Source organism: Hipposideros armiger, unplaced genomic scaffold (assembly GCF_001890085.2).
Source record: "Hipposideros armiger isolate ML-2016 unplaced genomic scaffold, ASM189008v1 scaffold_248, whole genome shotgun sequence".
Taxonomy (NCBI): domain Eukaryota; kingdom Metazoa; phylum Chordata; class Mammalia; order Chiroptera; family Hipposideridae; genus Hipposideros; species Hipposideros armiger.
In genome coordinates, this window is record NW_017731598.1 from 2,079,309 (window position 1) to 2,092,297 (window position 12,989).

The window sequence follows — 12,989 nt, forward strand, 5'->3', positions numbered from 1 at the left end:
AAAAAACGTTCACAGAGGGTTCCTGCTTCTGTCTCCTCGCCCCCCCCCCACACACAGCGCACCCTCCTCCACCTCCCGGCCCACATGCACTGCCCTCCAGGTCCTGTGTTGCAGTTTACAGAGTTTGTGGTCTGTCTTCCAGACCCCTTCACACTGCTGCCCCTCAACACGGTTGTAAACAGACTGCGAGACCTTCTCTTGCCTGAGCCTCCAATAGACCTTGGAAGCAGAGAGATGCAGGACAGATGTCAGTCTTGTGGCAGATGAGAAAATGGAAAGGAGGAGAACGCTGGTGGAGGGGACACAGGTAAGGGACAGGCACGGCTCTCATGGGGATAAGCTCCTGTGGAAGGGGGTCTACGGCATGCACCGACACCCTCCCCTGCGCCAGGTCTCCTCCGCCCGGACACTGGTCTCGCCACCTCTTCCTTCACTAAGGCAGACTCTGCAAAAAGGCAGAGTCTCTAAAGGGCCTCAGGCGATGGGGAGGTCCTCCTTGGAGACAGATCCAGACTACGGCCCTGGAAGTGCCCCGCGAATATGTAGACCTTGTTGGGGATGCCGAGGTCAGGGCGAAGGGGGTTTGGGTTTTTGTGTTTTGTGGCAGTGATAGCTACTGAACTGGTCATTTAATTAACTGCCATGGCAACTGCTGGAGCCACACAGCTTGTTCGCAATGCAAGGAGCAGCTGGAGAAGCAGGATGCCGTTTCCATTGAAGAGTAATGACATTTTCAGTGATCCCTGACCAGCAAGGGACTCAATGACATATCCTGCTAATAACCCATGGGCTTCTGTACTCCGAGGTTTCACCTGTGGGAAATACTATTGATTTATTTGCAAAGAGACATGGTCATACGCTACGGTCACTCCAGAGCTATGTGGTAGGTAGATTTTCTACCCCCACTCCCCCCCCCCCCCCCCCCCCACACACACACACTTTAAGGTGGAATTTCTTTCTTTCTTTCTTTTTTTTTTGCCTAAGACAACAGAAATGTATTCTCTCACAGTTCTTGAGGTCAGAAGGCCCCTTTATTGTTTCCAGTTAGTTATGCAGCCTTAAGGGCTAGCTCAGATCAAGACCATGAGTTCCTCATGGTCATGGACGTGAGGGGCTCATGGTGACACAGATAAAGAACCTGCACTGCTTCTCTATACCCCTGACCCCAAAGGGCAGACTTCGCAGAGTGAGGCCCCACAGGGGATGGGATGCTCTAGTCACCAAATGCTTCACAGCAGGCCTCTCTGTAGTGACAGGAACGGAAGAGCCCTGAGGAGGCCTCTGGGGATGAGACACAAACGTTTTCCTTCCTTGGGCTCGGACCTCGGAGTGGTCTTCCCGCTGCTGGCCCCACAGCACCAGCCCCTGGGGCTCCTCAGTGGCTCTGCGGTGCATGTCTGGATGGGGGAGCTCTGCTCCCATGGCGGGGGCTGCCCCTTTAGAAGGCTCCTGCCTGCAGAAGTGCAGACACAGCTGACAAAGAGGGACACGATTATCCTACAAATGGACCAACAGCACAGTCTGCACCTTTTTTGGGTTTAGGATCCTGCTGAGGGTCTGCTGAAAGCCATTACCCCAGATGCATGCATACAGTGCAAATCTTAAGAGTTCCAGTTCAGGCGTTTTAGAGGCCCACGAGTCCACCCGTGGGCCTCCAGGGGGAGTCACCAACCTCCCAGCAAGGGCCACCTCCTCTGCCCCCCATGAAGATGCTTTCAGTGAAGGAAGCATTTCCTAGGGAAGGAGTGGGGCACCTGAATGAGATGGGAGGGAAGGGGGAGGGGTGAAGAGTGCACTGGGGGAGGGGCACACACTGCCAATAAAAGGAGGGAAGACTAAGGAGCCACAGGGGGCAGCTTCCTTGGATAGGCTGGAGGTGGTGAGAGAGAGCCAAGGAGCCCCCCACGTCCCTGCCTCAGTCCCTGCATCACTCCCGCAGTGCCTTGCACAGCATGGGCTTCACACAGATTTTCCAAGAGCGGTATTAGCCTCCCCACATCAGGCCAGAGGAGGTGATTCTGCCAGCAGACAGCAGGCATTCCAGAAGTTAGGAAGAAGACGCTATGCAGTAGGATGCCAGAGCTGGGACCAGGGGCCGAGTGCGCAGCCTTTGTGAATCCCCTTCCCGTATTTCCATCAGGAAAGCTCTGCTCCTATCTGTTCATAGTCTCAATTTACATGGAAGATTTCACTTGGAAAAAGGACATGCTGATAAAACAACGTCTGATGCCTGGCCTGGCCTCTTGTGCCTTCTGTGACACACACTCTCATCCAGGTGCCAGGTGGGGAGCCTCCTCCCCACTCCAGAATTCTAAGCCTTTCTTTCCACCGAAGCCTGACAATCCACCACACACAGTTGTCTGTATATGTGCCCATGCACACACTCACGCGCATGGCCAGCAGCAGACAGTGGGTCAGACCCTGCCATACAGGTGAGCCTGGAGAAAAGCAAGGTAGCTGGTACTGAAAAAGGAGGACCTTTGTCCTTTGTGCACGTTCAATAAAAGTGAAAAATAAATGTCTACACAGTAAGTCTTGCCGTATTGTACTTGGGATTAATGAGACAAGGTAACTAATCCCTTGTCCACATGTACCTTTTTATCTGTTTTAGCATTCCCTAAGCTACCCGCCTTTTAAAGTGAACTGATATCAATTTTAATAATCTCTCAAATGCAGGGTCGGAAGTCCAGAATAAAGGACGTCTTCTTAACACAAATAATGGGCTTATGTTGAGTTGGCCACGCATTGTCTTTGCTTACACCTGGTTATGGGCAGCTGGGACACACCTGGGCCAGGATGTCGGTTGGATAGGCGGGGTCATGACCCAGGGTGCTGCTGGCAGAGGGTCAGTCTGGTCTCAGGTAAGCAGGCTGACCTGCAGGATGAACACCCACCCGTGGCCTCTTCCAACTGGACTCCCTCTTCAGTGGGGCACACTGGGGGGCTTATGGTCAGGACACTCTGCTGCTTCCAAAGCACCTTTCTTGAGCCTTGGTGAGCAGGAAGCCATTCCCAGCGACGTCCACAAGCCAAGCCACTCTTGGCTCCTCCGACGGAGGACAAAAGGCACAGGAAAACCTGAGCCTTGCCTCCAGGGGCAGCTCTGCCCCTGATGGGCTAGGAATGGACAGGCCCCTTGCATCAAGGGAACACCCCTGGGATGGGACAACTGCAACATCACCTCTCATGGCTGAGACACCCATCCGTTTCCCCTAATTCTTTGTGAGCCTGTTTTCACTGCCGGTGTGAATCACTTCAGCATAGCCGGGACCATGCTTTTATCTGCTGTCTGCAGGAAGATAGCCTCTGGCTGGTTCTAAATGGCCCTCCATCAGACCCTAAGGCAGGACATGGTAGGAGTGGGGTGCCAAGAGGCCCCCCCATGCTGGGATTACAGGATTCAGAGAAACAAGGGCCACTATACCCAGTGTCCCCTGACGAGGGAAGAGGCGCAGAAATCAAGCCGGCCTCCCCCGCATTCCCTCCTGCAGAACAACGTACCCTCCTGCCTCAGCTAGCCCAGCATGGCTCCTGTCCCCAGAGACCTGGTTGGGTGGCAGCAGGTCCTCTGTGCAAGGTAGGGGCAGGCAGGAGAGCCTGGTCCTGCCCCACCCACCACCACCACCTATGCCAAGAGCAGCATGAACCCTGCTCCCCAGAGAGGGCCAACTGGGTGATGTGGTAAGTGGGAGTGTGCAGAGAATGGAGGGAGAGGCCAGGTCTACCCTAGAGGGAGACAACGCCGTCCCCCTAATGCCTGCTGGCCTGCTTTGAGGCAGGAGGATGGTTCCCTTGGCCTCCACCAGCTCAGCCAGTGTTAAGAATCCCATACTTGACTGCTTGTGCCAGGGTTATGATGAAGTTACACAAGTTAGCGTACCCACGACACTCATGCAGAGCCCACGGCGGGGGGGCGGGGGGGGGATGCAACCTGAGCTCGTGTGTTCAAGCACTGCCCCTCTGGGGCCCACGAAGCCCCAGTGGGGCCCACAGGTACTGCACAGAGCTCACCCTCCCACCTCGAACCTCTGGGCACAGAACACTAGGGCCATTCTCCGGCCCTAGAGGTCCTTGCCTTGCCTCGACTCTCCAGCCAGGGAGTGCGCAGGCAGTGGGTGCTTAATCAGCGTGTGTTGGCTGGCCGGTTGTGCATGGACACCTGTGTCTGTGGCCGGCCAGCCCCCCCAGCCCAGCAGTGCCCACGGGGAACTCACCTGAAGTACTCCGGGTACTCCGTGATGGCCATGTTGATGACGTCCAGTGCGTGCTGGTAGTGTTTCTGGGCGGAGAAGAGGAGTGCCAGCAGGTGGAGGGCATTGGCATCATCCCTGCACACTTTCAGGGCCTCCTGCAGCTGCTCCATGGCGCTGGAGATCTGCCAGAGAAAACTGCGCACTTAGTGACCTACCCCAAGGCCCACACCTGCCCCTGGGACTTTGGTGCCAAGCGCCAGACTCAGGCGAGACCCTGGGCACTGGGGAGCAGGGCTGGTGATCTGATAATGCCCCCAAATCACATGGCAAGAGGGATCTGCTGCCCCAAGTCAGGCCCAGGAAGCCACTGCTGCCCTCACTTGGGAGTAAAGAGGAACAGATGTACGGTGCAGCACAAAGGATCTAGGTGGATGCATTTCCTAAACCAGAGGGGTGGGGGCTACAAGAGGAGGCCACCAGACCACTAGCTACAGACCTAAAGGTGGCCAGGCCCTCTTCTCTGAACCTGTCCATGCAGTGACAGGGGCCAACAGACAAATGCCCCTCCTACTCAGCGGCTCAGTGGCAAGAGCTTGGGCTCTGGGGTCAAATGGGGGCATGGATCCCAGCTCAACCATGTCCTAGCTGGTGCCTTAGGAAGGGACTTCATCTCTCTGAGCTGCAGTTCTTATGCTGCAAAATGAGGGTAATAGTCATACCCATTACAGTGGCTGAGAGCACGAGACAACATAGGACAAGTGTGCGGAGTACTGCACACATTGGAAACTGTGAGTTTCCCTCTTCAAGCCCCCAAAGCCAGGTCCCGAATGGCCAGGTAAGATTCTTCCTTCTAGTCCTGAGGGATGTTTGTTCTCAGGCCTGGCAGTGGCAACAGCTCCTGGGATCTATCCACATCCTCCCTGCAGCCTCGTGAGTCTTTTTAGAAAGTCTTGCTCCTTTTCAAACCTCAGACAGTAGCCCCCGCTTGCTCCTTGAGGGCCTATGGTGCAGGCCAGCTGGGGCCTTGGGTTCCCATGTGCCTGGCCCCTGCCTGGTCTCCACCCAGCCTCTGCACAGGCTGTGGGCAGTGCCAGGCCCAGAATCCTCCCGTGGGGACCTACCTTTGTGGAAAGGTCAAGGAAAGGGAAGGAGGAAGCTAAGGTCAGTGTGGATGCCAACTTGGCTTACCTATGCCTCCCCGAGGCTACTCCTGCCCCAGTGATTCTGCAGAATGGACCCTATTATCCTGGGCTGGGTATCCAAACCCACAGCTGTCATCGCTCGAGCAGCCATACATGCTCTGGGCAGGATGGGCCAGTGGCCTGCGATCCAGGCAGGCCAGGTCCAGCTTAGAGTCCATTCAGGGGCCCTTGACCCCCGGATGCGACCAAGATCTGGGGTCCTCAAGGAAACTGGAGGCCAGGCTCCACCGACCTGGCTTAGCCATCTCTTCGGGACAAAATATACCATTCACCAGAGGTAGCTGAATAACTAAAGATATTGAAAAATGTATCACCAAAGCTTTACCATGAACTTGACTGGCAAGAAAAGTACTGGTTCTTTTACAGAGGGCTAAAAAGTAAAGTGGTCTCAGGTATCTTTCTAACCATGTTCCTGGGAACACCAGAGCAGACTGATTTATTATTATTATTATAATATTATTATTATTATTGAGGAACACTGTGTTTTTCCAGGACCCATCAGCTCCAAGTCAAGTAGTTGTTCCAATCTAGTTGTGGAGGGCGCATTTCAGTGGCCCATGTGGGGATCAAACTGGCAACCTTGGTGTTATGAGCCTGCACTCTAACCAACTGAGCTAACTGGCCTCCCCAGACTGATGTTCCTGGAGAGAGCAGCACAGAGGTACCAAGTGCCTCAGTCAGGACCTGGATGTCAGGAGCCACGAGCATAGTGGGGGGAGGGGCTGGGGCAGTCAGCTACAGTCTAGAGGCGGAGGAGGGGTGAAGTAAGCTAGGGGAAGGGGTGGGTACAAGAAGGGAGAGAAGGAGCAGAAAGGACAGCAGGGCTGCTGGGGAGAAAATGGCTGAGACAGAGAACCCAGAGAAGGAGACCGAGTGACTCAGAAATACAGTGATGATGAGTGACAAGTCAGGCCAGGGCACACACGAGCACCGGGACAAGGGTTTGGGCTTAGGGTGAGAGGGAAGGGTCCCAGCAATGACAGTCAGAGTGTAGTGACGGGGAAAGTCAAGCTGATGCAGGGTTGAGCGTTAGGTGAGGCATACAGCAACCTGACAGCCTGGAGAAACAGCTCTGAACAAACTGGAGATGAGACCAGAGGCCAGAAGTTGACACAGACCAGTAAGACCAACCACCTGGCTGTTGGACAAGGGTCCATGTGCCCTGTCTCCAAACGGAACAGGGGAACAGGATACTCAGAGCCACTTGGGGTTTCTTAACTGGAGCAGGGTGGGCTCTGGGTCAGACACCTGGGTTCGGTGCTGGCTGGGACAGTGCCCAAAGACTAAGCTCAGGACTGCAGGTCTAAAATGGGACCAAGGGCACCCTCCCCATCAGATGTAGGGCTCACCCAGGCCAGTGGGAGCTGGGAATACAGCAGCACCCATGGTAGCCAGGGCTGCCCATCACCTAACCACGAGCAGATGGGGACTCTGTTGGCTTCTCCCCAACAGTGTGGAACCCAGCCATGTCCGCGCCAGTGCAGGTGAGGAGGGCTGTGCTGCGGGAGTCGAGGCTTGTCTGCGGTCCCCAGGCAATCCAGGGTCCACACTTATGGGGCCAAAGCCATCAAGAGGCCCTGCATCAGAGGCCAGGTATAGATACAGAACACCAGGCTGAGGACCAACACACGTGTGAAGAAGAGACTCTGAAGGGCCTGGGGGTGGGAGCACTGGCTCTGTCCTGAAAAAGAACCCACTGGGTGGACGACCATCCGGCCTCACTCCTGGGACAGACCAGTGTCCTCCTGGCACCAACAGCTCAGCTGCTCCACTTGGGGAAGGAAGGCGGGTTGGCCTGGAGAGCCGTGGGTGGTGGTGGTGGTCCCAGTGGGGCGAAGGTGGTCAGTGGGTAGGAGGCTCCCATCAGGCCCCAGAGGCGAAGCCTGGCAGTGGTGTCCACAGGGTCAGGAAAAAGTTTTGGGGTGAAATAAACAGTCCATGGGCCAATCACTGTGCTCCCCTAGATACTTAGGGAAAGCCTGGTGGTAGGTGAGAACACCATGCTTACTGGGGTCACTTGTCAGCTTCTCGGGAGTCTGCCACATTCTAGGGGAAGGGAGGGCAGAGAATAATCTGCCCACCATGTGCCCACCATGGGCCAGGGGCTTTACCACATTATCTGACTTAATCCTTACTAGGTCCCTGTATGAAGGTGCTCATCTAGATAAGGAAATAGAGGCTCAGAGAGGTCAAGTCACTTGCAAAGCGTCACACAGCCAGTAAAAGCAGTGGTGCCAGGAGAAGATCAGCAGCCCCCAGAGACCTGAGGGTTAGAAACTGTGAGGACCCACCTGTCGGACGAGGGCCAGCTGCAGGGAGACATAGAGGATGACCTGGGGGTCGCCAGGCGCCAGCTGCTGGGCTCTGTATGGGGAAAAGCAGCACCAAGTCAGTCACCAATGGTTGAGCAACCATTGTGTGACAGGGGCCTCCAGTATGCCACGTGTGCTGGGTGCTGCAGGGCAAAATGTCCGGGATTCTTCCTGGCCCCTCTTGGGGAGGTACCCAGCCAGGAGATGACGGCTCGGGCCGAAAGCCACAGGCATCTGAAGGCAGGAACAGCAGGCTCCTAGAGGGCTGGCTCTGGCTGCGGTGGGGGGCCGTCTGGGAGGGGTAGCATTGGGGGGTGGGGGGAAGCTCCTCTCCTCTGGACAGCTGTTGGGCTGGCTGTGGCCCTGCTGTGGCGTTGTAGAGCCTGGAGCCTGCCCTCTCCACTATAGGACAGAAGGGGACACCTCTCTGAGGGTGGAGGGGCTGGGAATGGCCTCTATGGGCAAGAAGGCTTGGGAATGAAGAGGTGGCAGGGGACGGAAGGAATGTGCCCCCACCCTGGGCACTCAGAGAAGGTTGGCCAGGATGGGACTCTTGGGCCTCCCTGGGTTTGGGAACAACCTGCCCCAGAAGGCAGTTGGATGTGATACATGTTCCGAAGAACCTGGCAGCAGGAGTCCAGGGCAGGTCCCTGCTTGGCAGCTTCCACATCAGTACTAGGGGGTTGAGGGGTGGGGGACAAGACATACACGGGCTCTGAGGAAGGGCCAGAGGAAGGAGTGGGAAAGGATGCTCAGGGGGACCCAGGGCTGTGGTAAAGAGAGGGGCTCAGCAAGGATGGGTCTGAGGAAGGGCGGGCCACCGCTGGGGGAGGGTTTCCTCCGCCTCTTACCCTCCCACCCCATCTCTTCAGACCTTGGGCTGCCAGGAAGTCTCTGTGAGGACTGGAGGTGGGGGGGGTCCTCACAGCCCTCGAACTGGGGAGGGGTTGGAGGAGGCAAACACCATTTTTGAGCTCCTGCTATAGGGAAGGGACTGTGCAAGGTGCTTTTCCTGCTTTACTTCAGGAAATTATCGCAACAATAAGGGGCCATTATTCCCATTATAGAGCCCTGAGCTCAGGAGGGCTGGCACTCCGCCTGGGTTAGGGGGGGACAGTCCACCAGTGTTGAAAGGCTCGAGCCACCCGCCCAAGCCCAAAGGCCTGTCTCTAATTCCTGTGTGAGCTCTCAGAGCCTCGGTTTCCTGATCAATAACGTGGGATCATAAACCTTGGCTCTGTCTACACCAGAGCCCACTGAGATCAAGTATATGCATGGGCCACCTCGTGCCTCGACAAGATTCGAGCCCTCCTCACCTCTCCAGTGTCTGCAGTGCTTTCCGGTGCAATTCATCCTGCTTGCATTTCAGAGTTGCTGCAGGAGACAGGATGGAGACAGACATGAGGGGTGCTCAGGGGGTATGGAAGGTGCCGACCCAGCCCTGTCCCACCCCGGGGCACACAGGCTGTGCCGGGAGAGGCCCCACTGGTCCCTGTCTGGCAAATCCTGCACTCAAGCAGCTCCAGACTGATGCCACCCATCACCTTGGTTACCGGGGGTGGGGGTCCTCCCCGCCCCAGGCTCCTGGCATGGTTCTTGGCACACCAGGTCTTTCCACTCCCTGGCCTTTGCCACCTGGGCCAGCCTGACCCTCTCACAGGCCTGAGCCTCGAGAGAAAGGTTCCTACTTCCAACCTGGCCACATCCTTCCTTGGGCTTCCTTACCCATGAGGCTGCTGCTGCTGCTTTTTTAACCATTTTAACAAAATTTAAGTGTACAACTCAGTGGCATTAGTACATTCACATGTTCTTCAACCATCACCAATCTCCATCTGCAGAACTTTTTCATTATCCCTAACAGGAAGTATTTACCCACTGAACCTAACTCCCTCATCCCAGCCCCCCCACCCCCATAACCTCTATCATACTTTTGGGGGCCAATTCCTATTCTGGGTTTGGTTTAGTGGAGCACTCCCTTTCCCTGAAGCTGCAAGGATACAGAAGTAGCAGGTGGCTGCCCGACCTATGGGGGACACACAGCTAAGCTGGCAGGGCTGGGGAGGGAACGCCAGGCTCTGGGTGGCAGCTGTAGAACCCACCCGCCAAGTACAAGTGTTTATTAGACACTCGCTGTGTACCCAGCCCTGTGTCATGCGTGGAGGGGGATTTAAAAGACCTCAGGAAAATCACAGTGGTGCTGAGGGTAAAGGTGAATCAGAATGAGCCAGAATGTGGGTGAGGGCTAGTGGCCCATTACAGCTGCCAGCACCACAGGGGTCCCAGAGGCAGAGGTCAGCACAACTCTGCCGAGAGCTGGGGCTGGGCCTTGAAGTGGGGGAAGGACTGGTTGATGCAAAAGGCATGCCCGGGAGTGGTGAAGTCTGGGCAAGGGTGGAAATGGGACTGGGGGGTGGGGTGGGGTGTGCGCATGTGCACATCTATCCCAGAGGAGTCGATGGAGATGTGCTGGAAGGTGGGCACTGATGGAACAAGATGCCTGGGAATCCATCAGGAGGGCTGAGTCACCCCCAACAGAGGCTCTGAGGCCCTGAACTCACCGTCAGTGGCCTGCAGGCTGTAGGTGAGACCCAGCGCCAGGTAGCCCTTGGAGAGGAATTCCCCAGCTTCCTCGCCAAGGTCGATCACCATCGTGGCAAAGTGCTCCGCCTCCTCCAGCTGCAAAGAAGAGAGGCAAAGGTCAGTGGGAGAGCTTCGCTGGCCTTGGCATGCAGGCCACTGAGTCACCAGCATGGGTCACTCAGAACCACAATTCCTCATGTGTGGGCAGCATAACCAGAGAGGCCAGGTAGCTTGTCTGAGGCCACACAGCCCAAGTGAAAGAATCAAAGCTGTTACCTCTACCAGTGACTCCCTGGACCTCTTTACCCACCCAGGGGCCTTGTGCTCAAGGTCAGGGCGCTGCCTCTTGCAGGGAAAGCTTTCCTTGCCCTAGGGACCCGCGTCCGGCTGAGAGCATGGACCCAGGACCAGGCCGGTCTGCCAGCTCCTTTCCTCATCTGGCGTCTGTAGGTACCTGTGTCTGTCCCTGCCCTGCTCATCAGAGAAGAGCCAGGGGCGGGGCAGAGGGGCAGGCAGGGCTCTGGGCCTGGGCCTGGGCCTGCGGGACACTGTCCACCCTGCAAAGCCAGCAGGCTGCCATTCCTGCTCTGCCTGTGAGCTTGCTCCCTGACATGGGGAGCTTGAACTTTTCAGGGGAAAAAGGCCTGGGGTTGTTTTTGTCCTGGAAGCGGGAGGGACTAATCCAGTTAGAAAGGGATCAATAGGCACAGGTCACATGGGCACACATCATCCTATACAACATGTGACATGAAGAGAGGGGGCATACACAAGGCAGGCCTCTCACGCACTCTGGGGCACCCATGACAGTCAGGCCCCAGGGGGCAGGGGGCAGCTGGGGGTCTCAGCTGTGCCCACTCATAGCCCACAGGCTTCCAAGAAATGCCCTCTCCCTCTTCCCAGGTCCATCCGCCCACATGCCGGATATGGCAGTGTACTTGAGTTCCTGTCACTAAGAACAAAATGGGTACCGCCTCCAACAAGGGGGCTGAACCAATCATACCCAAAGCCCACTGCCACCCAGATGTCAAGGCCTCCTTGTGCAGAGTGTCTTCCTCCAGTAGAGGCCCACGAAGTCAGTCAACCAGGGGGCAGAGTCAAATCTAAGTTGGCTTCTGGCACCTAAGCCCGTGTGCCCTACCCTGCCCCTGTCCCTGTCCCTGCCTAGGCCCATTCTACTCCCTCAGGAGAGAGGCAGCTCTGTGCATTTTGTAGCCTGACCATTGGCCATAGCTGGGGAATAGGGGATGGCGGTGCCGGTAGACTCTTGGAGTGTGGAGTTGAGGTGCTGAGACAGAGGCCATCAGCGTGGGGAAGCGAGTTGAGCCGAGTCCACCATTTGGGTGCAGCTGTGGTGAGCTACGTGCAAGAAAAAAGCTGATGGAGCAGAGAACCTAGTCAGTGCCCAGAGGGGAAAAAAATAAAGCCAAAATACAAGGGAGGCAGAGAGGGTGAGCTGACAGCCCAAAGAGAGATGGGTGAGGAGGGCTGAATCCCTATGTGGTCCAAACACCATCTCTGACAAATGCGGAGTATGGCAGCCCTCCACTCCCTTCCTGGTCGAGCTCAAGCTGCTAGCCTGAGCAGTAGGCTGCCTCCAGGTTGGTGAGCTGGTCAATTAAAGCATGAGGAATTCAGAGAGCTGGGCCTCTGATACCATCAGAGCCAAGGAGCTGGGGCTCAGGGGAGGCAGCAACTCAGAAAACCCTGCAGCTGCATGCTGACCAGCTCTGACTGGCTGGATGGGCCCAAGGCTGGAGACACTGAGATCTGTCTCCTGGAGCACCTGGGTCAGTAGGGTTCAGGAGGCTGAGCCAGGTTGAGAGAAAAGCACGAGAGGACAACCCCCTCCCCTCCCCACGGCCACGACATGGGTTCCGATCCTGGCTCAGCACCTGACAGCCATGGGGTTTTGCGCAAGTCACTCAGTTTCTGTTCCCCAAAGGTCCTCGTCTGTAAAATGGGGAGTTGCACCCCCCACTCCAACTGTTCCTCCCCACAAACCTCCACTGAGGCCTCTGTAGCACCTGACTCTGTGTTGGGCCCACCTGGAAATGCCCAGTGACGAGGGAGCAGGATGCCTGGTGAGCTCCCATGGAGTCCTGCAAACTGACAGAGGAGGGCAAGGCCGCACAGAGCAAGCCGGCTCTTAATTAAGGCTCCACTGTGTGGGGCTGGCATGGGGATACAGGAGCTCTAAGAGGGGCAATTGTGTGGTTGGGGCTGTCCAAGGAGGCCTCATGGCAGAGAGGGGACAAGGGGCACCACGGGAAGAGTAAGGGAGCAAATAGCACCTTTCCCCTTCTTAATATCCCTACTGCTGGCACGGCTCATCTCACACATGGTCTTTGGGCATCATTATGCCTCATTGACAAGGAGCAGGCTTTTAAAAATAAACCACCAAGTAAAAGTTACAAAAAGAATCCAGAAACCTACTGCATTTCATGTGTAAACACTCTTTCCATGGCCATGTCCTTCTACTTGGCAAACAGCAGTTTCTACCTCCTGCAACCCACGTAGAGAGGGTGCTGAGAACGAGGCTCAGCAATCACTGGCAAACGGAAAAGCTACTCTCCAGTTCACACACATCGTATTCTGAATTGAGCTCACCACCCTTTAGCTTTAAAAAGCGAATACATCCTTATCTTGTCCAACTTGTGGTCTACTCTGACCCCCAGGTCGGTAGCATGCCTTCTCCAGTACTT

At 56.1% G+C, this 12,989-nt stretch overlaps 1 protein-coding gene across 3 annotated transcripts in view; it reads right to left on the bottom strand.

Moving 5' to 3' along the window:
- The window catches only part of TTC7A (tetratricopeptide repeat domain 7A), a 129,791-nt gene that overhangs the window by 52,616 nt on the left and 64,186 nt on the right, over window positions 1-12,989 (bottom strand). For all 3 annotated transcript variants that reach the window (XM_019655863.1, XM_019655864.1, XM_019655865.1), the window contains 4 exons: window positions 10,266-10,383; window positions 9,024-9,081; window positions 7,687-7,759; window positions 4,215-4,375 (listed from right to left, as the gene is read on the bottom strand). In XM_019655863.1, coding sequence (XP_019511408.1) covers window positions 4,215-4,375; window positions 7,687-7,759; window positions 9,024-9,081; window positions 10,266-10,383 — 410 coding nt within the window. The remainder of the gene's footprint in view (window positions 1-4,214; window positions 4,376-7,686; window positions 7,760-9,023; window positions 9,082-10,265; window positions 10,384-12,989) is intronic.